A 22555-nucleotide genomic window follows, 5' to 3' on the forward strand; every position below is an offset into this window, starting at 1 on the left:
ATGTTGGATTACACTGGAAAAGAGGATCATGAAGCCCACATGGCCCGATTCGAAAGTCTTATGACACTACACCAGTACAACGAGGGTATTCGCTGCAGACTTTTCTCAACAACCCTGTCAGGACTGGCGCAAAAATGGTTTTACAAATTGGACCCAGGGTCCATCCATAACTTCAACGAGCTTTATGATGTGTTCATGCATCAATTCTCCAGTTCCAATAGAGCAGAGAAAACAACCATGTCTTTAATGGACATACAACAGGAACCACAAGAAACCTTGAGCGAATATGCGGCTCGGTTCAACATGGCTGCACTCGAAGTACCTGAGGCAGAATCAATGATCAAAAGATATGCCTTCATCTGAGGACTGAGGTCGGGCCCCCTATTTGATGCGTTACAGATTGCACCATCCAATGATTTTGATGATTTGTTGTCTTGGTTACCGGGATATGTACAGTTGGAGGAATCTAAGGCTGCTGGGAAGGCGGATGCTGAAAGGAATATGGCTAAAAAGACAGGCAAGATGGAGGAACGAAACGAGAATAGATATCCTGACAAGCCGTGTGTAAGGGCACCTCCGCCTCGAGGTCCAACCATGTACAACATCAACACTAAGCAGGAACATCTGCCTAAGGCAGGTGAGAGGAAAACGGAAGATGTGGAGCATCGTCCTTTGATAAGAGGAAGGACTAAAGACAGCGAGGAGGATGTTAACCATAGATCTCTCGGGTTTACGATGTATACACCCCTAAATCAAAGTCAGGAAGATATTTTCCATACCATCAAGAATTATCGCTGGTTCTACCCGCCAAGATTCTACAATGAAGGACCCTCGCAACTGGGACCCAACAGTCTGCTGTGTGAGTTCCACAGCCAGCTCGGACACACCACGGAAGGATGCTCACACCTCAAGAATAAACTCGAAAGTTTGGTCTGAAAAGGTTGGCTTGATCAATTTGTCCGAAAAGAATGAGCGTAGAGCCAAGAAGGCAGAAGGAACCAACACCCCCACCACCACCAAGGCTACCTAATCAGAAAGTGAGAATGATCATGGGAGGAGAAGTAGATGGGACTTCCAACAGAGCTAGAAAGGCAGTCATCAGGGCTGCTAGGGCCTAAATAGGACAAGCAATGGCCGTCACCCAAAATAACATGGATGTAGAGATTTCCTTTGGACCAAAGGACGAGAGACCTTTAATGAGGCCACATAACGATGCTCTGGTCTATACAGTGGAACTAGTAGGATGTTTGGTTCACAGACTCTTTGTGGACACCGGAAGTTCGGTCAACATACTATATCAAGAATGTCTTCAAGCTATGAATATATATGCCCGATTGAAATCGACAGTGGATTCCCTATATGGGTTTGCAGGAGAAATGGTGTTGCCATCAGGAAGAGTAGATTTACCATTCACCATGGGGAGCCCTTCAGCGAGAAAGACTAAGATTACAGAGTTCTTAGTTATTGATCAGAAGAGACCTGCTTACAACATAATCTTGGGTCATCCCGCCCTCGATGCATTTCGGGCAGTGGTGTCCATGTATTATTTGAAAATAAAATTCCCAATCGAATGAGGGATAGGAGAAGTTTATAGGAATCAGGTAGCGGCCAATGAATGCTATGTCAGAATAGTAACCCAGCAAGAGGATGAATATGAGGCAAAGTAGTGTGAGATAGCAGTAAGGAAGAAAAGGTTCAAAATAGGGATGACTTCAGGGTCCAAAGAAGAATTTGCTAAAGTAAAGAAGCATTGCTACAACCCTGAGCAGCCATTAATCATTCCGAAGGACATTGAATGAGTATAGAACTCATACCAGGAAATACAGGGTTCACCACTAAGATCGGGACAGACATGGCCCCAAATGTTCAGGAGGAGGTTATAAAATGCTTGAGGAAAAATGCCGACGTCTTTGCATTCAGTACGGCGAATCTCAAAGGCATTGATCAAAATTCATCTGAACACAGGCTCAATGTGGATCCTAAAATAAAGCCTGTTAAATAGAAACTTCATTTATTTGGAGCCGAAAAAGAAGCTGCAATCAAGGAACAGGTGCAAGCCCTCCTAAAAGCCGGACATATAGTTGAAGTACAGTACCCCTCGTGGATATCCAATGCAGTATGGTAGCCAAGAAGGAAAAAACGTGGTGGATGTGCATTGATTTCAGGGATCTCAATGCTGCGTGCCTAAAGGATCATTACCCCCTGCCACGTATTGATTAACTAGTGGATGCCACAGCAGGATGCGAGCTACTATTGTTGGGAACTTAATGAAATATCCTAATCCTAGTTTTGATGATACCAAAATCAATAGGTCTCAATTGTAATAGACTAGAACTGTTCGAACTCAAGTGTTAGAGTTCTTTTTCTAGTTTGGTCGTTGTTCTGAAGACTGAAGAACGAAGGACTGAAGACTGAAGACTGAAGATGCCGACTGAAGTAATGAATAAGGCAAAGTTAAATATTAATATTGGACTTATCAGTCGAAGGATCAGTTTCGACTGATTACTTAATGCGTGCCACGTGGATTCAGTGGACTAATTCTAAAGTCAAGTATCAGTTAAACATTCTTCCTCGGACTGAACCTCCAACGTTCAAAGGAAGCCACGCACTCTAGAAGTACAACCGTATTAAATGCAGAGATCTCAGGATCGTTCTTTCTCTGCAGAGGCCATTCCTTTTTGGTGATTACCATTTCAGAGATGTCGCATCTCCTGCTCTTCAAAGTAGCCGTTCTCACCAAACAAGGAACCTCAAAGATTGAAGCCTCAGCCTAAGTTCAAATTACTCTCTAATGGAAGAAATCTTGAAGACCATCTCCGCCAACGGATCTATTCAAGATGTCTCCAATAAATAGCGCTAGAGGATCACTTCAATCTTCACCGATTCAACAACATAAGCTGAAACGCTGCCAAATTTGTTACTCAGCTAAACCAAACCTCTCCAAAGTTTGAATCGAAGAAGAGAATCACAAAGCCAAAAATCAGTCACTACTGATTACATATATTGTCTTAGACCTTAGGCAAATATTATTTATCCAAAGCCTAGGTAAAACTAACTGCAAAGAACTTGTTCTTTGTAGTTTAGTTGGCAAGTTTTCAAACCTCTATTCAACCTACCGAATTGAGTGTTTGTGTCGAAAAGGAGTTCAGAAAGGTGTTCTGTCTCCGTGAGATCCTAGTACCAAGTGTGTGCTAGGAGTGAGAAATCCAACAAGGTGTGTTGGTACTGAAGATTGGATCTTCAGTTATCTCGGTTGTGTGCACCCGCAAGCACACGTTCAGGTTTGCTGTGCACCCGTAAGCACGAGCATCAGTTTGCAGTGCACCCGTAAGCACTTGCCCAGTGAAGTTGTTGGTCTAATCAACCGATCGTGGATGTAGGAAGTGTATTCCGAATCACGTAAAAATCTCTGTGTTATTTACAGCTTTCAGTTCTTACTTTCTTACTTGTGTTCTTACCTTCTTAAACTGAAAACTGTTTAATAGCAAAGAGAAACCTAAAGACTGACAACTTGCTTAACTCACAGGCTATTACGAAATAAAAGTTTTCCGCTGCGTGTGTTATCAGCCTAACTAATCTATCTTCTGAGAGTCAGTAAGATTCATAACATATCTCTGTTTATCAAACTCGACTGAAGCCTTACGTGTATCAGTTAAGGTCTTCGACTTAACTGATAACTCCTTACTGAAGAGTATTCAGTATCAGTCGTCAACCTTGTTTTGGTCAAAACTCTTTCAGTAAATAGGTTGAGTCAGTTTGTGTTTGAAGTTTCGTTTTGGTTCTTTGAACAAAAATAGCCTATAGGTGTATTCCCTCCCCCCCATACACCTATTCGAGACCCTCCGGACCTAACAATTGGTATCAGAGCAGGTTGTTCGCAAGAACAATTTTGCTTTGATCAAAGTTTTATTGAACTAGATCCTTTAAAGGGTTATTTTTCACCTCTTAAAATCTTTTCAATATTTTTCTTGAGTTTGCATGCTTTGTGTTCTTTTCTCCGTTCCTGTGCTTTTTTTTTTCTCTCATGAACAGGACCAAGGAAGGCTCCTTCAGTGATTATGTCAACACATTCTTTCGAGGAGTCAACGGACTTGAGATTGGGCTATTGAATTCAGACCTCAACGACAGATACATCTTCCCTGGGCAAGGAACATCATGACTCAAGTAGAATCTTCCTCACCAATCCAGGGGAAGAACAACAACATCAGTCAGAAACTGAACCCAGTTCAGTTCCGAAGAGAACAACATCCATGGAGACAAAGCTATGATAAGTCCAGACAAGTTAAACGCCAATCACGGCAGCATGCAACTAGACATCATATGACTCATGTTCCACAACATCAGTTAAGTCTCCATCAGTCAAGAATGACTCAAGTATCTCAAATGAGATACTCTGTAGAGCAAAGAAGACCTCAACAACTCACGAGACAAGATTCTACAAGAGTAAGGCTCTCAAAAAGAAAGCTCAACAAAAGATTGCTCATGTGCCAACTGAAGCACCAACTACTTAAGTCAGACAACCGGCAAAGCGCAAGAGATCAACACCAAGACCAGTTCTGAAGTAGATATGGGTTCCAAAAGGAACACGAGCTAACAATGAAGGACCCAAACATTGATTGGGTACCTAAATTAACTCTTCCTTGCAGATCAAAAATAGGAAACACAAAAAGAAGGAAAAAGTTAAAGCCTCAATCAGAACGTGGTACCTGGATAGCGACTGTTCGAAACACATGACGGGCTACAAAGAATATCTAACTCAATATGTTGAGAAAGCTGGATCAAAAGTTGCATTTGGAGACAACTCAATCGGAGAAACAAAAGGCTATGGTGTACTCGACATGGGTAACGCCAGTATCAGTAATGTTAGTTATGTTTCTGGACTAAAACATAATTTGTTGTCTGTGAGTCAATTTTATGACATCGGATTCACAGTGAAGATCAAAAAGGATGAATTCACTGTCAGAAACAGTCAAAGGATGGTGGTTCTGAGAGGAATCAGACAAGGAAGTCTCTACGTCGTCTCATGGGAAGACAGTCCTCTAGAAACATGTCTCATCAGCAAAAGCAGCTCGGAGCTCAACTGGCTATGGCACAGGAGACTCAACCACCTCAACTTCAAAACGATCAACAAGCTTGCTAAACATCAACTGGTAGAAGGTTTACCCTCTATTGTGTTCCAGAAGAAGCAAGAATGTGAAGCATGTCAAAGAGGAAAACAAACCAGGACGTCATTCAAGTCAAAGTCAGGACATTCCTTTGGAAGAATTATTCAACTACTTCACATGGATCTGTTTGGCCCAATCTCTCCCATAACTTACAACGGTAGGAAATATACCTTAGTTGTCGTGGATGAATATTCACGATATACTTAGGTTATCTTTCGCTACAACAAGAGAGAGACACTGCTGGAATTGCCAAAGCTGCTGAGAAGACTAAGCATTGAAAAGGAAGTCAACATCATCAGCATCAGATCAGATCGAGGGACTGAATTCCTCAATGCTGTCATTCGTGACTACTGTGAGGAACAAGGAATCAATCATCAAACTTTTGCAGCAAGAACTCCTCAGCAAAACGGAGTAGCTGAAAGAAGAAACAGGTCTTTAAAGGAAACAGTAAGAACGATGCTAGCCGAATCAAAACTCCCTTTGAAGTTTTGGGCCGAAGCAATCAACAACGCATGCTACACGCAGAATCGCTCATTCCTCACTCAAAGACATCGAAAAACTCCATACGAACTATGGAAGAACAGGAAACCTTCAATCTCATATTTTCATGCTTTCGATTCTTGGTGTTTCATTCACAACAATGACAAGAGGAGATTAAACACATTTGATAGCAAGGCTGATCCAGGAATCTTTCTTGGATACTCTGGAACTGAACGATCCAGCAAAGCCTATCGAGTGTTTAATTCTCAAACTCTTTGTGTTGAAGAAACACCACATGTTGTCTTTCATGAGTCTACTGATGATTTCAGGAAACAGGAAACTGAAAGAAGTGTTGAGAACACTGAAGTTTCCAGAACTAAAAAACAGGACACCGAACCTTCTACAGTCTTGGTGTGCGGACCCGGAAAAGAAGAAGATACTGAAGAGCTTCAGTATCAGAAGATCAGTCAAAGGTATGAAGTTTAGACTAGAACCACTGCAGATGGCATCAGTCAAGGGGGAACTCTGGTTGCCGAAGAACAAGTCGAACTTGCTGAAGCAACACTAGTTCAACACTCCCCTGCTCAAGAAACTGCTGAACGATTCAGAACCATTTTGACTGAAGAACCTCCGCCATCGCCAGAAGAAATCAAGAAGTATCGAAGATGGTTTGAACTCCATTCAAAAGAGAACATCATTGGAGAACCATCAGACGGTGTAAAGACTCGAAGATCAATGTGCAACCTCATCTTTGACATCAACCAGAACTGCATCAACGACGATAAGAACTTCAGTTGTTTCTTATCATCTACAGAGCCCAAGGACGTTGAAGAAGCTCTGAAGTCCACTCAATGGGTCATCGCAATGCAAGAAGAGCTAAATAAATTCAATCAAAATTCAGTTTGGGAACTTGTGGATCGACCAGACGATGCAAAAGTGATTGGTTTGAAATGGATTTTCGAAAACAAGAAAGACGAAGAAGGAAATGTTGTGAGAAACAAAGCAAGGCTAGCAGCAAAAGGATACAGTCAAGAAGAAGGAATCGACTACTGATCACTATTTTACTTAGCAACTAAATCGCAACTAAAACGGTGTAATTGTAGCACAAATGTAGCAATCGAGTATCGTATCCACAGAGACTGTAAAATGAAATTACTCTATCTATTTCCTAAACAGACACTCACAGTAAACAGGCAAAACAAAAATGAAGGTGAATTACGAACTAAATTTAACCAAATAAAAACTCAAGAGCATATAAATACTGATAACTAACTCAAATATAAGGAAAACTCTGACCCTAGGGATGTACTTTTACTAATCAACTATATATGCAATCAACCTATTGATTCAATTATCAATTTTAATCCAACCCTGATGAAAGATCACTAAATTATTCACAAGCTTCTCTAACGAACACCTATGAAAGTAGATTAATTAACCCTTTTTCGCATTCAAGACTCCAAGGAATTAACTAACTCCAAATAGCACATAAAGAATAGCTTCCTATAGCTTGACCTGTCGCATTCAAGACTCAAGGCTAACATTATATCATGAATTCCTGAATCGGCTGAACAATTATCACATTCAAGACTCAAACTGAACAGCTAAACATGTAAATTATTGATCAGATAATTCACAAGAAATCAAGCACCAGGAATCATGAATCACAAGTTGGAAGGCAAATTGATATCAATAAATCAAAAACACATAATTAATCAGCTATGTACAAACCCTAGGTTCAGATTAAAAGAACTAGCCAGACATAATAAAATCAAACATAAACATAATTAAAAATAACGCAATTGTAAAAACAAATTGTATAAAAATCGAATAGGAACGATTGTAGCGGCTTGAATCTTCAATCTTGATCCAAGCCTTGAAAACTGGAAAGCTAAAATATTCTAAAGCTATAAAACTGAAATATGAATGTTGGGAACCCTAGATAGGTCTAAAGAGGACCTATTTATAGTTTTAGGGTAAAACAAGAGTTTAAAAATCGAAAACAACTAAGAAAAACGTAAAAACGCGGAAGGTTTAAAAACACGCGACCAAAACGGCGACCCGTTCGACGGTCGCCGAACTGGTCGCCGACAATGGCCTGAAAATCCATCAAAAACGGCGATCGCCGTTTTTTCCTCCGTAAGCTAAATTTCATCCAGGGAATTCGGCGACCTACTCGGCGATCGCCGAGTTGGTCGCCGTTTTTGCTCCTTAAAACGCCCAAATTCGGCGGTCAACTCCTTTGACCGCCGAAATGTCCCTTTTTTCGTCCCGACTTCAGAATTCTCGTCTTTTCTCGACTTTTGAGCTCGATTCTCTCAAAACTCCTCTCCTCTACATGTTCCTTATACTCCATTGCTCCAATATCACTCATTTCTGCATCCAAACAGTCAAAACTACACCCAACCGTGAAATCATGAAATAATAGTCAATGAACTCCAAACGATAATAAAACGGGCGTAAAATCGACTTAAACTACAGAATATAAACCATAAAAACCATGCAAAATGAGTGTTTATCAACTCCCCCAAACTTAAGATGTTGCTCGTCCTCGAACAACGAGAAGAACAAAACAATAAACACGAATGGGTAAGATGATTGGATCATCGATGCCTCAGAAAAAATAAAAACTTTCGAATTCCCTCAAATCCTCAACACATGAACACAATAATCACCAACAAGCATAATCAATGGCAAATTCAACATTGACATTCCAACAATTGACTCTCAAGATAAAAGTGTTTCACTCAACTCTCAATTGATGGAAAAAGGACGTGTATCTCTCATCGAAACTCATGCAATGCAGATTACTTACCATAGGCTTGCCACTCGTCTCAAATCTCCATCGCTAAAAGTGTGCCAAGGGTAAGATCAAATAGGTCTTTAATTTGGGTTCTAATGTAGGGACATTGGATTAGGTAGGGAAATTTGGCTAAGTGACTCAAAGTAAATTGATTACACCAACCTTATGACTTCACCATTCGAGCATGGAATCAATTCCATCTTCCACCTAACAACGTCTCCATAATCACCAAAAACCAAGGGATATAATCATCATAAATCAAAACTAGACATTCTTTTATGCTCTCACTTTTCTAATAACAACAAAGTCGACTATCCATGAATTTTTCAATTATCACTCGACTTTCTCAATCAACTTTCATCAAAATTTCTTTTTTTTTTTCTTTTTCTAGAGCTTATAAGAATGACTAGAATCATGTTTCACCCCTTATTTCCATCAACCCACAGCCAATACCACACGATGATCCCCATATACTTCATCACCCCCCGTCATCCGGTTAAAGAATCAAAGCTTAAGAAGGCTCAAACACGGTTAACAAGGGAATAATGTTTTCTGGAAAGTGTTTGGGATATAATGTGGCTTATGAAAAATGGCCTAAGATCATCTCAAACTCTTGGGCACAACAAGCAATCTCAACCAAGACCCATGACAAGTTCTAGAAGTGCACTACATGCATGACAACACTCAAAAACAAAGAACAAACTGCAAATATGGGCGGTTAAGGCTCAATTCCTCACAAGCTTGTTCAACGTCAAAAGTCAAGGCAAAATAACTCATCAATCACACACATCAGTTCAAATCATGTCACCATATCAAGAAAAATTGAGAATTGCCTTCCTTTTCGCAGAAATCGTCATAGGCACCTTACCAACAACTAATTGGAGCAACAAAAACATTCAAATAGCAAAGAAACTATGGAGTATGTCGGAGATTATATCAATTTAGTTACAGGCCCACGAATGAAAGACTAAGAAAAATCTCCTCACAACAGCAAAAAAAACAAAAATACACTAGGCTAAGAAAAATGCAAACCATAACCAATCTCCATCCCCCTCCCCAAAACTTATTAAGGAGCGAATGCTCGAAAATAAGTTTGGAGGGAAAAATAGATAAAGGTTATGGTGAGCATACTTACAAATCACTCAAGATGGCGGTCCTCCCTGTCTCATCTGAAACTCCTGAAACTGTCGTAGGAGTTCCTCTTGCATCGCCATCTGCCTAGCATACTCTTGATGCTGCCTCTCCATCTCTGCCCGCTGCCAAGCCTCGAAAGCTGCCTGCCTATTGAACTCCTCCCGGGCATATGTCTCAAAAGCGCCATAATGAGCAAATTGCTCGCGCTGATACGCATCCATAGCTCACTGCTGCAGGCGAACTGTTGTGACGTCAGTGCGCATAACAGTAAGCTGCGCCTCTTGTTGCTCGGCAAAGGCCTACAACCGCTGCATCCTCTCGGTGAGCTCAGTCACATCAAAATGAGCTTCCAGTCCCCATTGTTCTCCTGCTGCTGCCGCTGCGGGCTCCTCTTGCGCTTCTTCCTCCACATTCTCCTGCTCCTGCTGAGGGTCCTGCACTTCAACCTGCTCACCTGCTATGGCCCTCACATGGGCGCCCGTGTTCATCAACCAGTTCTGAGTCTCAAAGTGCCCGCCTACGTGGGTGAGATGCGGGTTCGGCATGGGGAAGTGGTCTCCTTCACTTTGCACCAACTTGAATGGTGGTTGGGCTCTCGTCAAGAATCTCATGTGGACCATTCGGCGACCGTTGAGTAGCGTATCACCCGCCAAAGCATCCCATTGAGCAACTGCGGGACAAATACGGCGTGCAAGGGGTGTAAGCATCCCTCCAATTGTAATTACTCCTGCGGTGGCCTTTGATGCCTTGAATAGATGCTTGAGGAGGATGTGAGTCAAATCCATTGGGGTGCGTGTGAGCATCCCCCAAATGATGAACAGCTCCTGCTGAGTCACATGGGTGTTGTCCTTCCGTGCAAGCACCGTATAAGCCAAGATGCGGTGTGCCATCCTTAGGACAGGATTTCTGATGTCCGCCGCATTTGATGTCCCCGACACGAATGCACCGGCGCTTGGTAGGGCTATTTCTCTCCAGAATGCTGTAGCATTGAACTCTGCACCAATTGTGTGCACGCTGTAGCCCCCTACTCTGTAGTTGAGTGCCGTGGTGATTTCGGTCACCGAGGTATCCCCCTCCCATATGTTGTTGAGCTGGAATGAGATAGTTCTCGGTCTGGTTTGAGTGAAGACCGACTGATCCAAAGAGCTGAGGATCTGCAACGTTGCTCGTTCATAGGTGGGCCATCCACCATTGAAGATGTGGGTCCACCCGACATGGTAGAACAGGTCACGCACGTCGTCGTAAATTCCCATCTCTCTAAGAAGGTCATGATCGGCATAGCGTGTAATCTCGACCCCCTTCCTTGCAAGCTTTCTAAACCGACTCCGATCATCGTCTGATATAAGAACTACCCCATGAAACTCGGGGTCCTCCCGTGTGTATTCGCCCGGTTGGCGGGAGCTTGAGGCGCCGGTAGCTGTACGTTTCTTTGGGGCCATTGTACCTGGATTAATTGCTAGTTAGAAACCATTTAATCATCCACAAGATTGTAAAACAAGCTAACTAGCACCCCCTAGACAATCTCAACTTCCTTTGTCTATCAAAAATCCCCCACATCATGCTTAATCTTTCCAAAGATACAAAGCCTCATGGATTTTATCAATGCCACCATCAACATCACATATAATCATCAAATAAAGACCAAACAAAAGCAAAGCAAAGACAATAACCCCTTGAGACTTAACAATTTTAGAACTAGCATGCTCTTGTGGATTCAACCATTCATCAACACCAACAAGTATTTATCAATAAGCTCAAACACCAACACAAAGCATATGATTCAAACTCCTTAAACAATTAAGCTCACAAAAAGTTCTAGCATAAACCCTAGTTCTACTAACCCATCAAAAATTTCACAATCAAACCAAAGAAACGTAGTAGCAGCATAGAAATAACACTAGATTAAGAGTTAGAAGCACTTACCTTGAAGATTTAGGAGTAGAAATCGAAAATTCAAAAGTTCTTGAGCAAAACCCCCAAAATCGTGAATCTCCCAATGCGGTGGATGAAAACCCGAAGTAATCGGATGGAATGGAAGCTAATGATGTGGGTAGTAGATGTATGGAAGGAATTGAGACGATTCAAAACTGTTTGGGAGTAATTGGATGAAGAAAAATCGAAAAAACTGCTACTATGTGTGCTGAGTGTGTGTTTTGGGTGTAAGATATGAAAAGAGGAGTAAAAATTGCGATTTAACACTTACCTGGGCAACTCGGCGACCTACTCGGCGATCGCCGAGTTGGTCGCCGAGTTGCCCAGGTAAGTGTTAAATCGCAATTTTTACTCCTCTTTTCATATCTTACACCGCCGAGTTGGTCGCCGAATTTTGGCGAGTTCATGCACAAAATCGGCGATCGCCGAATTTTCAGCTCAAAGCGTAATTTGATTTCAGGGATTTCGGCGACCCACTCGGCGATCGCCGAGTTGGTCGCCGATTTTCGAGCTAGGTCGCCGAATTTCGAGTTAGGTCGCCGATTTCGAATTTTTGCACTTTTTTTTATACTGCAAAAACGAAAAACACTAGGAAAAACAACATCAAAAACGAACCTAAACTAACAAGGAAAAACTAACAAAAACGAGAAGAAAACAACGAAAAACAAACAAAAACTAACAAAGCAAAACAAAAAATTGGGTTACCTCCCAACAAGTGCTAAAATTAACGTCTATAGCTTGACGATACCTCATAATTATGGATCAACGAAGTTGACCACTTCCACGTCGCGGTCCAACTCTGCTTTGAAGTACGGTTTAAGGCTATGGCCATTAACAGTGAAAGTGGACCCATTCGAAGCAAGCAACTCATAGGTCCCATTCCAATTGCTCTTGTGGACCACATATGGACCTCTCCATCTAGACTGCAGCTTGCCAGGAAAAAGTCGAAGCTTAGAATCATGCAAGAGTACCTCATGTCCCAGCTTGAATTCCTTTGTGCGGATGCTCAAATCATGGAACTTCTTTGCCCTTTCCTTGTAGATACGGGAACTCTCATACGCTTCATTCCTCCACTCATCCAATTCTGTCAACAAATCGCGCCTTGTATGACCGGCCTCCTTGAACTCCAAATTGATTCTTCTCGTCGCCCAATATGCCTTATGCTCAATCTCAACAGGTAAATGACAGGATTTGCCAAAAACAAGTTGATAGGGAGACATACCAATTGGAGTCTTGTAAGCAGTGCGATACGCCCAAAGAGCATCATCTAAATGCTTTGCCCAATCTTTCTTGTTGGCGACGCTCTTCTCCAAAATCTGCTTGATCTCTAGATTTGCCAACTCTGCTTGCCCATTAGCTTGAGGATGATATGGAGTCGTCACCTTGTGCTTTACTCCATACTTTGCCAACACGCTTGCTAGCAACTTGTTGTTGAAGTGCGATCCCCCATCACTAAGCAACGCTCTCGGTGCTCCAAATCGAGTCAAAATATTCTTTTGCAAGAATTTAATAACTACCTTTGAATCATTGGTGACAGTTGAGATCGCCTCCACCCATCTAGACACATACTCCACCGCAAGCAATATATAGGAAAAACCACATGAAGGAGGGAAATGACCTATGAAGTCAATTCCCCAAACATCAAATAGCTCTACCTCGACAATGATGTTCTGTGGCATCTCATCCTGCTTGGTAATGTTGCCCATGCACTGGCATCGATCACAAGACTTCACAAAAGCATGGCAATCTGCGAAAATTGAAGGCCAATAGAATCCACTATGATTTACCTTCATGGCAGTGCGGTTGGCAGCAAAGTGACCTCCACTAGGTGAGCTATGGCACTCCTCAATGATCTTCGGCCAGTCATGCTCCCTAACACATCGCCGAATAAAGCCATCGGCGCATCTCCGGTATAAGTAAGGATCCTCCCAATAATAGAACTTGACATCATGGAGAAACTTCTTCTTTTGATAGTGCGACATCCCCTCGGGAAGAGCTCCAATAACCAAGTAATTGCTAAAATCTGCATACCAAGGATCCTTAAATAGCACCGCCCAAATCTGTTCATCGGGAAAAGACTCATTGATGGCCATCTTTGGATCATCCCCCTCGATCGGATTCTCCAATCGAGACAAGTGGTCAGCTACCACGTTTTCACATCCCTTTCGATCTCGGATCTCCATATCAAACTCTTGCAACAATAAGATCCAACGAATCAAGCGGGGTTTGGAGTCCTTCTTCGTGAACAAGTAGCGGATGGCGGCATGATCAGTGTAGACAATTGAATGACTTCCAATCAAATAAGAATGGAACTTATCAAAAGCATACACCACAGCTAGCAGCTCCTTCTCCGTGGTAGTGTAATTCATCTGCGCAGAATCCAAGGTTTTACTAGTGTAGTAGATTACCTTGAATAACTTATCTCTCTTTTGCCCCAACACAGCTCCCACGGCCCAATCGCTAGCATCGCACATCAACTCAAACGGGGCACTCCAATCCGGTGTGATCAACACTGGCGTAGAGGTCAGTGCAGCTTTCAACTTCTTAAAGGAGACGAGGCACTCATCAGTGAAGACAAACTTTACATCCTTCTCTAGCAAAGCACAAAGTGGCTTGGACAACTTGGAGAAATCTTTGATGAAGCGCCTATAAAATCCTGCATGACCAAGAAAGCTCCGCACATATTTCACAGAAGTAGGAGGCGGCAACTTTTCAATAGCCACGATCTTAGCACGATCCACCTCCAAACCTTGGGCAGACACCTTATGCCCCAAAACAATGCCCTCCCGAACCATGAAGTGGCACTTTTCCCAATTGAGCACGAGTGCCATCTCCTCACAACGCTGCATCACTTGAGCAAGATTGTCCAAACAATTATCAAAGGAGGAGCCAAAAACAGAAAAGTCATCCATGAATACCTCCATAATGTTCTCAATCAGCCCATGGAAAATCGCCATCATACAGCGTTGAAAAGTGGCAGGAGCATTGCAAAGACCAAAAGAAATCCTCCTAAAAGCAAAGATGCCGTAGGGACAAGTAAAGCGGTCTTATGCTGATCCTCCGGGGCTATCATAATCTGATTGTAGCCCGAGTACCCATCCAAGAAACAATAGTACTCATATCCTGCCAAACGGTCAAGCATCTGATCAATAAATGGCAAAGGAAAGTGATCCTTACGTGTGGCTGCATTCAAAGCTCGATAATCAATGCACACGCGCCATCCTGTGACTAGCCTCGTAGCTATAAGCTCATCTCTCTCATCCTTAACCACAGTCATGCCTCCCTTCTTAGAGACAACTTGAGTTGGGCTCACCCACTCACTATCAGAGATGGCATATATGATTCCTGCATCCAACCACTTGAGCACCTCCTTTCTTACTTCTTGCATAGCCGGATTCAAACGTCGCTGTGGCTGCACCTTAGGCTTGTATTCCTGCTCCAATAAAATACGATGCATGCAAATAGAAGGACTAATTCCTTTGATGTCAGAAATAGACCATCCTATAGCAGACTTGTATTTCCTCAAAACTCGCATCAACTTCTCCAACTCCAACGGAGATAAATAAGCAGATACAATAACAGGAAAAGTGTCATTCTCACCCAAAAATTAGTACCTCAAGTGCTCAGGAAGCGGTTTCAGCTCAAGTTTGGGTGCAGCTGCAGCTGGCACAGGAAAATCAGCTCCCTTTTACATCGACTTGCTTCTCCCATCAACAGGTTTGTGAATATCCATGTAAGGTACAGGATCGATGGGATGGCTCTTTACGGCCTCCAGCTCTGCAATATAATCTAAGATCTCATCACACGCCTCATCAAGATCTGAATAAGGATATAATGACTGTGTGATGCACTCCTCCATAGGATCCTCTACAGCTGCAGGAAAATCCACCACAGTATCAATTAAATTGCAATCCTTAACTTGTGGCTCAGTTGGCTTCTTCATCGCATCATAGATAGACAACGTCATCTTTTCATCATTGACACGGAAAGTAAGATCTCCCTCTTGCACGTCTATCAACGCACGGCCCGTAGCTAGAAACGGACTCCCCAAGATTAATGGAGTATTTTTGTCCTTCGGCATGTCCAACACTACGAAATCTGCAGGAAAAATAAACTGCTCCACCTGCACTAGGACATCCTCCACAATTCCCTTGGGATAAGTAAGGGAACGATCTGCCATCTGCAAAGCAATAGAGGTAGGCCTGATTTCTCCAATCTCCAACCGATTGAAAATAAAGAGAGGCATCAAATTGATGTTTGCCCCTAAATCACAAAGAACGCAGGAGAAATTCTGCCCTCCAATCACACAAGCGATGGTAAAGCTGCCAGGATCATTTTGCTTCAATGGTACACTACAAGAAAAACGCTCATACTTGACGGTTTTTAGCCGTCATCTATGATATCCGTCGACTGTCAAGTATACTGGTGTCAAGTATAGTACCTAGTATAGGTGACGGTTAATGACCGTCATGTATACTAATTATTCTTGACGGTTGTATATGTATACATGACGGTGGATAACCGTCAACTATAATGTTATACATGACATTCATATTATTTTCTTGACGCTTTCTAACCGTCAAGAAAAATATATTTCATGACGGTTTTTTTCATATTTTGACATTTTTTGACCGTCATGTATGTTTGTTTTCATGACGGTTTATTGATTATATCTGACACTTTTTGAATGTCATGTATATTGGTTTTCATGACGTTTCTATGTTTATTCTTGACACTTTTTAACCGTCATTTCAGCCAGAATATCTCATTATATTTAGTTTTCTTGACGTTTTATAAGCGTCATCTATAGTCATATTAAAACCGTCAAATATGCTTATTCAGATTTTTAAAATATTATTTCATATTATATTGGTTTTTTCCTGTTTTTAATTTATAAATATTATTAAATTGTACAAAAAAAGAAATCAAAACATACTGAAAATGACCAATTAAACATTGATAACCAATATTCATCCAACAACAACAAAATAAGAACCAATGTTCTACCACATCTCCCAACAACAAAATAAGAACCAATGTTCTACCACATCACCGACTAAATTATAATTGTTCCAGAAAGCTTTCAAAATGTCATATCAACGCGCAAGAACTTCTCCATGTCACATGTCAAAGCTACAAGACAAAGAAAACAAGTATATATATTAACAACACTATAAAGCCATAGATATATTTAATAAAAATTCTAATCATTAGATATTACAAACCTCATTAATGGCAGAAGTTGCCCAATCTTCTCGAACCTCATTTATCTCACTCATAGAATACTCACGTCTTTTAAACTGACAATAAACAAATTCATCACATAAAACCTATATGACATAAAATGCTATATTAATATATTACTAATAATTAATATAACTTCTTACCATTGAAGCCACGAAAACGGAGTCATCGTCTTGACACGCCATTACGATCTCTTTCATAAATCGCATCACGTAAAAGCCACATTGTTTGAAATCGGGTTGTATTGGGCCCTGTGAAAAATATATTGATTAATTAATGAGTATATAATAAATGCAACAATGCTAGAAGTTAATAATACTACAAACCTTAACAATTTCCCATTTTGGTGGTTTCTTGAATTTATTCTTTTCCTTTGTTGCATTGAAAATGGTCATTGCGCTGGAAAACAAACATATGGATATCGTTAGCCTTTTAATACGCAAAATCAATATTTGTTCCTAGCAAGGTAAATGGTGCATATTCTTTGTCCCTAACTTGAGTATGACCTGGAAAGTTTAACTAATATATATAAAGATAGAGATGCTTGTGAAATAAACACATATATAAAAGAAAAGAGTAGAAGAAAGAGCAATTAAGATGATGAGAAACGTACGTGTCAACTACGGATTTCCAAGTGGCATCACGATTCCGATGAGACAAAGGATCCATCACATAGACACAATCTTTGTAAGGCTCAATAATTGTTAAGATCCAATGTTTACTACACAAAATTTAGATTTAGTATGCAAATTAAAAATAAGTAAACTAACACATAAAATAATTTAACTTACTTAACGTTGACAGGAACCAACACAAGCTGTTGTGGTTTTGTTTGAATTAATCTATCGGCTAACTTACGTGCCCTCTCGTCACAAGCAGCTCCATGTGATACGCCAAATGGATTGACAAACACAAATTTTTCCAGCATGTTATCATCTTTCAACTTTTTGTACAGGTACCTACCAATAATTATGATCATTAGAAAAATTGAATTCAGTTTTGCGTAAGAAATTATAACGTAGCTTTCTTTGTAGCACAGCACTGCATTCCTCGGAAAGATTTATCGTCTCATATTTCCCCAACTTCTTCTTGTTGGAGACTGCGTCCTTGAGGAACTTGGCATAGCCTGGCATATCTCTCAAAGCATCAAGTAAAGGAATGTTGATGTGAAGCTTTGAAAACATCTCCATGAACTTGGCTAACTTGTCATCCATCTTTGGCTTTGCCAGGCGATTCGGGAAAGGTGCTACAGGCTTGTACTCTGGCCTGGGAAACGTAGAAGTAGGATTGGGCTCCTTAACAGCAGAAGTACTCGACCCCTTAGAAGTAGGCGGCGAATCACATACAATCGTCTCCAAGTCATCCTCCTCAACAATCTCTACACATTTTTCCTTGCCATCCTGCAGCTCTGGATGATTCTGATACTGAGTCCCGCTCCTTAAATGAATCGCATTACACTGATTTCTAGGATTGATCTCCGTGTTGCTAGGAAACTTTCCTGGTGTGTGCTGCGCAGCTGCTTGGTTGGCAATCTGACCAACTTGAGTCTCCAAAATCTGCACTTGTTTCGACAGTGATGAAAAATTATTCCCAATATTACCCACTTGAGACTCCAAATTAGTTATCCTTGAATTAACAGTTGTCTTCATGCTAGACACCTCTGTTAAAACCTGCTGCATCATATCCTCCAGTGATCCCTTCTTCGGCTCATTTATAATTCCTCCGCTATATACAGAAAACCCAGGTGGAGGCTGCAAAGCATTGTTCGGATTGCCGTAAGAAAGATTAGGATGCGGGCGTGCTCCTGGCTGGAACTGCTGCTGACCCTGCTGAAATTTTTGACTTCTGCCATACATTCCTGGCTGTCCTCGCTGGAAATTCCCATAGTTTCTGCCATTCACATAATTGACATCTTCCATGCCTGACGGATCTATCACAGCTTGTTCAGGACGTCCAACATTCAACTCACCAAGTTTTGTAGTCAACTCTGCCAGCTGTGTAGCCATCGCTGTCTGCTGTGTGGCCATTGCTGCTTGTTGAGTAACCATTGCTGCAATAGGATCAGAACTGGACGCAGCTGCAACCTTCTTCAATTGTATTCGCTCAGATGGCCTGTGACACCCAAATCCATTTTAATTCACCCAAATCCATTTTAATTTTAAATGAAAACGCACGCGGAAAATATATGAATATAAATAAATATTTAATGTGAAAATAAGAAAAGAAACATTTTATTTAAAATATTTTACTCAACATAACATTTTTACGTAAAACTAAATATAAAATATTTGACTCGCCATTCGACCTTCCACGCGCCTCCGGCCTTTAAAACCTGAAAATGTTTAATATGGGGTGAGCATACAGGGTACACTCAGTGTGGGAACATGCAATCATTGTCCACGTTAATAAAATGAGAATCACATATGATCACTACATTCGTGACTGAAAGTCGCACTGTGGCATACCAAGGACCTTTCCGTCCTGGACCGATTGAGCCGGCCCCTGGCGACTGGTTGCAACCATAACTTTAACATGAAATCGCATTGTGGCATACCAAGGACTTTAATGTCCTGGACCCATTGAGCGGGCCCCTAGCGATATAATTTAATGCAACTCACATATGGTAAACACATACTATTAAAATGGACAAAGATTAACCACAGCATGTACTGAAATAAAATCCCACACCTGAAGTTTGAACTTGAACTTGAACTTCAACTTGAGTAATTCAATTTAAAATTCATATCCTAGTCGCGCCGCACCTAATCAGATAAATTCAAATAATAAATATAAGGGCCTAATTGGACTTTAAAAATAATAATAGTAGTAGTTTAAGTCTTAAGAATTTATTATCATAAAACCATTTAAAAATAGTTGATCTAATGAATAAAATAATAAAATGCATGCTTCTTTAAAATTTGAGTTGGGATTTAATAAAATCAAGTCCAATGTAATAATGAAATTTAAAATATGAAGTCCATATGATATTTAAAAAGAGCCCAATCATTAATAAAATTAAGCCCCAATTAAAGCCCATTCCCACACTCATCCACAAAGAGGCCCTAAGCCCATTATTCTACACCCTAATTTAAAATCTCATTTTGACTTCCATACCCAACACACACACAACTCACGCACCCTCCTCACTCCCCCACTCTCAGCCGCTCACCCCCTTCTCCTTTCCTCCCTCGGCCCTCTCCCTCTCGGCCTCTTGCCGCCGCGCCACCGGACGGCAGCGCCGTCGGCGGAGACCGGCAGCTCCGCCTCCTCTCCCTCTTGCCCCCATCGACTTCTCCCTCTTCCCTCTTATCTCTCCTCACCATCCTCTCTGTCCTTTCCTCACTGTGCCCCAGTCGCGGCGTCCTCCCTTTTCCGGCGACAATCGTCGCCAGCCACCACTCTCTCCTGCCCGGCGTCACCTTAGCCTCTCTCTCTCTCCTTTGGCCGACAGCAGCGGCCCTTGCCGCCCCTCGACAGACAGCAGCAGCCGGTCAGGCTGCTTCCCCCCTTTCACCTCTCTGGCAACAACAATCTTCACCAACAATTCTTCCATTCACTTCCTTTTCTTTTCTTCTAATTTCTTACTATTATTCTTTTAATTCTTCCCTTTTCTTTTGATTTTTCATGTAAAACAGTAAAAGTGTTGGAGTATTGCAGAAAATAGAATGATTATGCTTTGGTGTGTGTGATTTCTTGGATGCAAGAGGCTGAATGTTTTCTTTGCTGAGATTTTAGAAATTGACAGAGTTTCAGAAGTTCTTTATGAATTGAAATTTGGGGAAATAAACTTACCGTTTGGAGAATAACAAGCTAGATTATTGCTGGAAACTTTGCAAAGGCAAGAGAATAGTTTGATTTGGCTAAATTTTTTGAGTGAGTTGTTTGGAGAAAGCTTTGCAGAGTAAATATTTATGGAGGATTGAGGATAATCGCTGAAGTTCATAGGTGGATTGATTTTGAAAGATAAACATGGAATAAATGATAAAAATTAATGAAGAGATAAAAATGAATGGGTTGTGGCTGCAAATATTTCGTGGAAGCTAAGAAAGTATAATATCCACATCTTTGATAAAAAGAAAAAAAGAAATAGTGATCAGTGTTCTTTAAATGTGGTAGCTATTTTAGGACCATTACAAAGAATTTGGCCCAATATTAATGAAATCAAAAGAAAAATTCCTACAAAAACTCTTCGTTAAAAGGCCCACTTCAATATAAGTTATTTAGGCCCAATAATATAAAAATATATGCAAATATTCATTCAGCCCAATTATGTAAATATTTATTGCAAAGTAAAAATCTGTAATCTAAAATTAATAATCTAACTAGGGGCGCGACTAGATTCATCACAAATTTAATAAATAAAATTTTTTTCAAGCACTTTATAACTTAAAAGTTCACTAATTTTCAAATAAAATTTGTAAAGAAAATAAATGGTTTTGGGCTGTGACGGTATGAACGCTTCATTGATGGCTGGTTTTTTCTGAGCCTCTCTCGCCTCCTGTTCATCAATCAGCTTCTTCAACTGCTCTTGCAGAGCTCGAATTTGGATTTGCTCAGGAGTAGCCATCGTATCTTTCTCAACTTGATTCTTCTGCTTCTTAAGATCGCGCAAAGTCTTGTTGATTTCAAGGTCCAACTCAAAAAGAGGATTTATGTGAGATCTAGTGTTCATACGCAACCTACAGAAACACACCTTTTAAAAGTTAGAAAAGAAAAATAAAAAAAAATAAAACCTGTAGTACTATAAAGTCCTATCGAAAATATTAAAGCAACTTCTTAACAATCCCCGGCAACGGCGCCAAAAAGTTGATCACTATTTTACTTAGCAAGTAAACCGCAACTAAAACGGTGTAATTGTAGCACAAATGTAGCAATCGAGTATCGTATCCACAGAGACTGTAAAACGAAATTACTCTATCTATTTCCTAAACATACACTCACAGTAAACAGGCAAAACAAAAATGAAGGTGAATTATGAACTAAATTTAACCAAATAAAAACTCAAGAGCATATAAATACTGATAACTAACTCAAATATAAGGAAAACTCTGACCCTAGGGAATGTACTTTTACTAATCAACTATATGCAATCAACCTATTGATTCAATTACCAATTTTAATCCAACCCTGATAAAAGATCACTAAATTATTCACAAGCTTCTCTAACGAACACCTATGAAAGTAGATTAATTAACCCCTTTTCGCATTCAAGACTCCAAGGAATTAACTAACTCCAAATAGCACATAAAGAATAGCTTCCTATAGCTTCACCTGTCGCATTCAAGACTCAAGGCTAACACTATATCATGCATTCCTGAATCGGCTGAACAATTATCACATTCAAGACTCAAACTGAACAACTAAACATGTAAATTATTGATCAGATAATTCACAAGAAATCAAGCACCAGGAATCATGAATCACAAGTTGGAAGGCAAATTGATATCAATAAATCAAAAATACATAATTAATCAGCTATGTACAAACCCTAGGTTCAGATTAAAAGAACTAGCCAGACATAATAAAATCAAACATAAACATAATTAAAAATAACGCAATTGTAAAAACAAATTGTATAAAAATCGAATAGGAACGATTGTAGCGGCTTGAATCTTCAATCTTGATCCAAGCCTTGAAAACTGGAAAGCTAAAATATTCTAAAGCTATAAAACTGAAATATGAATGTTGGGAACCCTAGATAGGTCTAAAGAGGACCTATTTATAGTTTTAGGGTAAAACAAGAGTTTAAAAATCGAAAACAACTAAGAAAAACGTAAAAACGCGGAAGGTTTAAAAA

At 40.6% G+C, this 22555-nt stretch overlaps 2 protein-coding genes and 1 long non-coding RNA gene across 4 annotated transcripts; 1 reads left to right on the top strand and 2 right to left on the bottom strand.

Annotated features, from left to right (window-relative positions):
• On the top strand, positions 1–936 carry LOC131006462 (uncharacterized). The gene is made up of 2 exons (XM_057933619.1): positions 1–318; positions 457–936. Exons 1-2 carry the CDS (start codon positions 1–3, stop codon positions 934–936), a joined length of 798 nt encoding a protein of 265 aa, XP_057789602.1.
• Positions 937–16447: 15511 nt separating this feature from the next.
• LOC131007217 (uncharacterized) lies at positions 16448–18865 on the bottom strand. 2 transcript variants are annotated; one of them, XM_057934370.1, is made up of 6 exons: positions 17550–18837; positions 17372–17479; positions 17085–17157; positions 16902–17009; positions 16740–16814; positions 16448–16647 (listed from the first exon to the last, which is right to left on the bottom strand). In XM_057934370.1, exons 1-6 carry the CDS (start codon positions 17735–17737, stop codon positions 16642–16644), a joined length of 558 nt encoding a protein of 185 aa, XP_057790353.1. In that variant the 5' UTR covers positions 17738–18837; the 3' UTR covers positions 16448–16641. The 2 variants fall into 2 exon arrangements, 1 of the variants encoding a protein (XP_057790353.1); XR_009095973.1 differs by having other exon boundaries at positions 16448–16814; positions 17550–18865.
• Positions 18866–19031: 166 nt separating this feature from the next.
• Positions 19032–21102, bottom strand: LOC131007218 (uncharacterized). Its single transcript, XR_009095974.1, has 3 exons — positions 20551–21102; positions 19447–19520; positions 19032–19090 (listed from the first exon to the last, which is right to left on the bottom strand). It is a non-coding gene; the product is annotated as an uncharacterized LOC131007218 (long non-coding RNA).
• Between the last annotated feature and the right edge of the window lie 1453 nt (positions 21103–22555).

This window comes from Salvia miltiorrhiza, chromosome 1 (genome assembly GCF_028751815.1).
Source record: "Salvia miltiorrhiza cultivar Shanhuang (shh) chromosome 1, IMPLAD_Smil_shh, whole genome shotgun sequence".
Taxonomy (NCBI): domain Eukaryota; kingdom Viridiplantae; phylum Streptophyta; class Magnoliopsida; order Lamiales; family Lamiaceae; genus Salvia; species Salvia miltiorrhiza.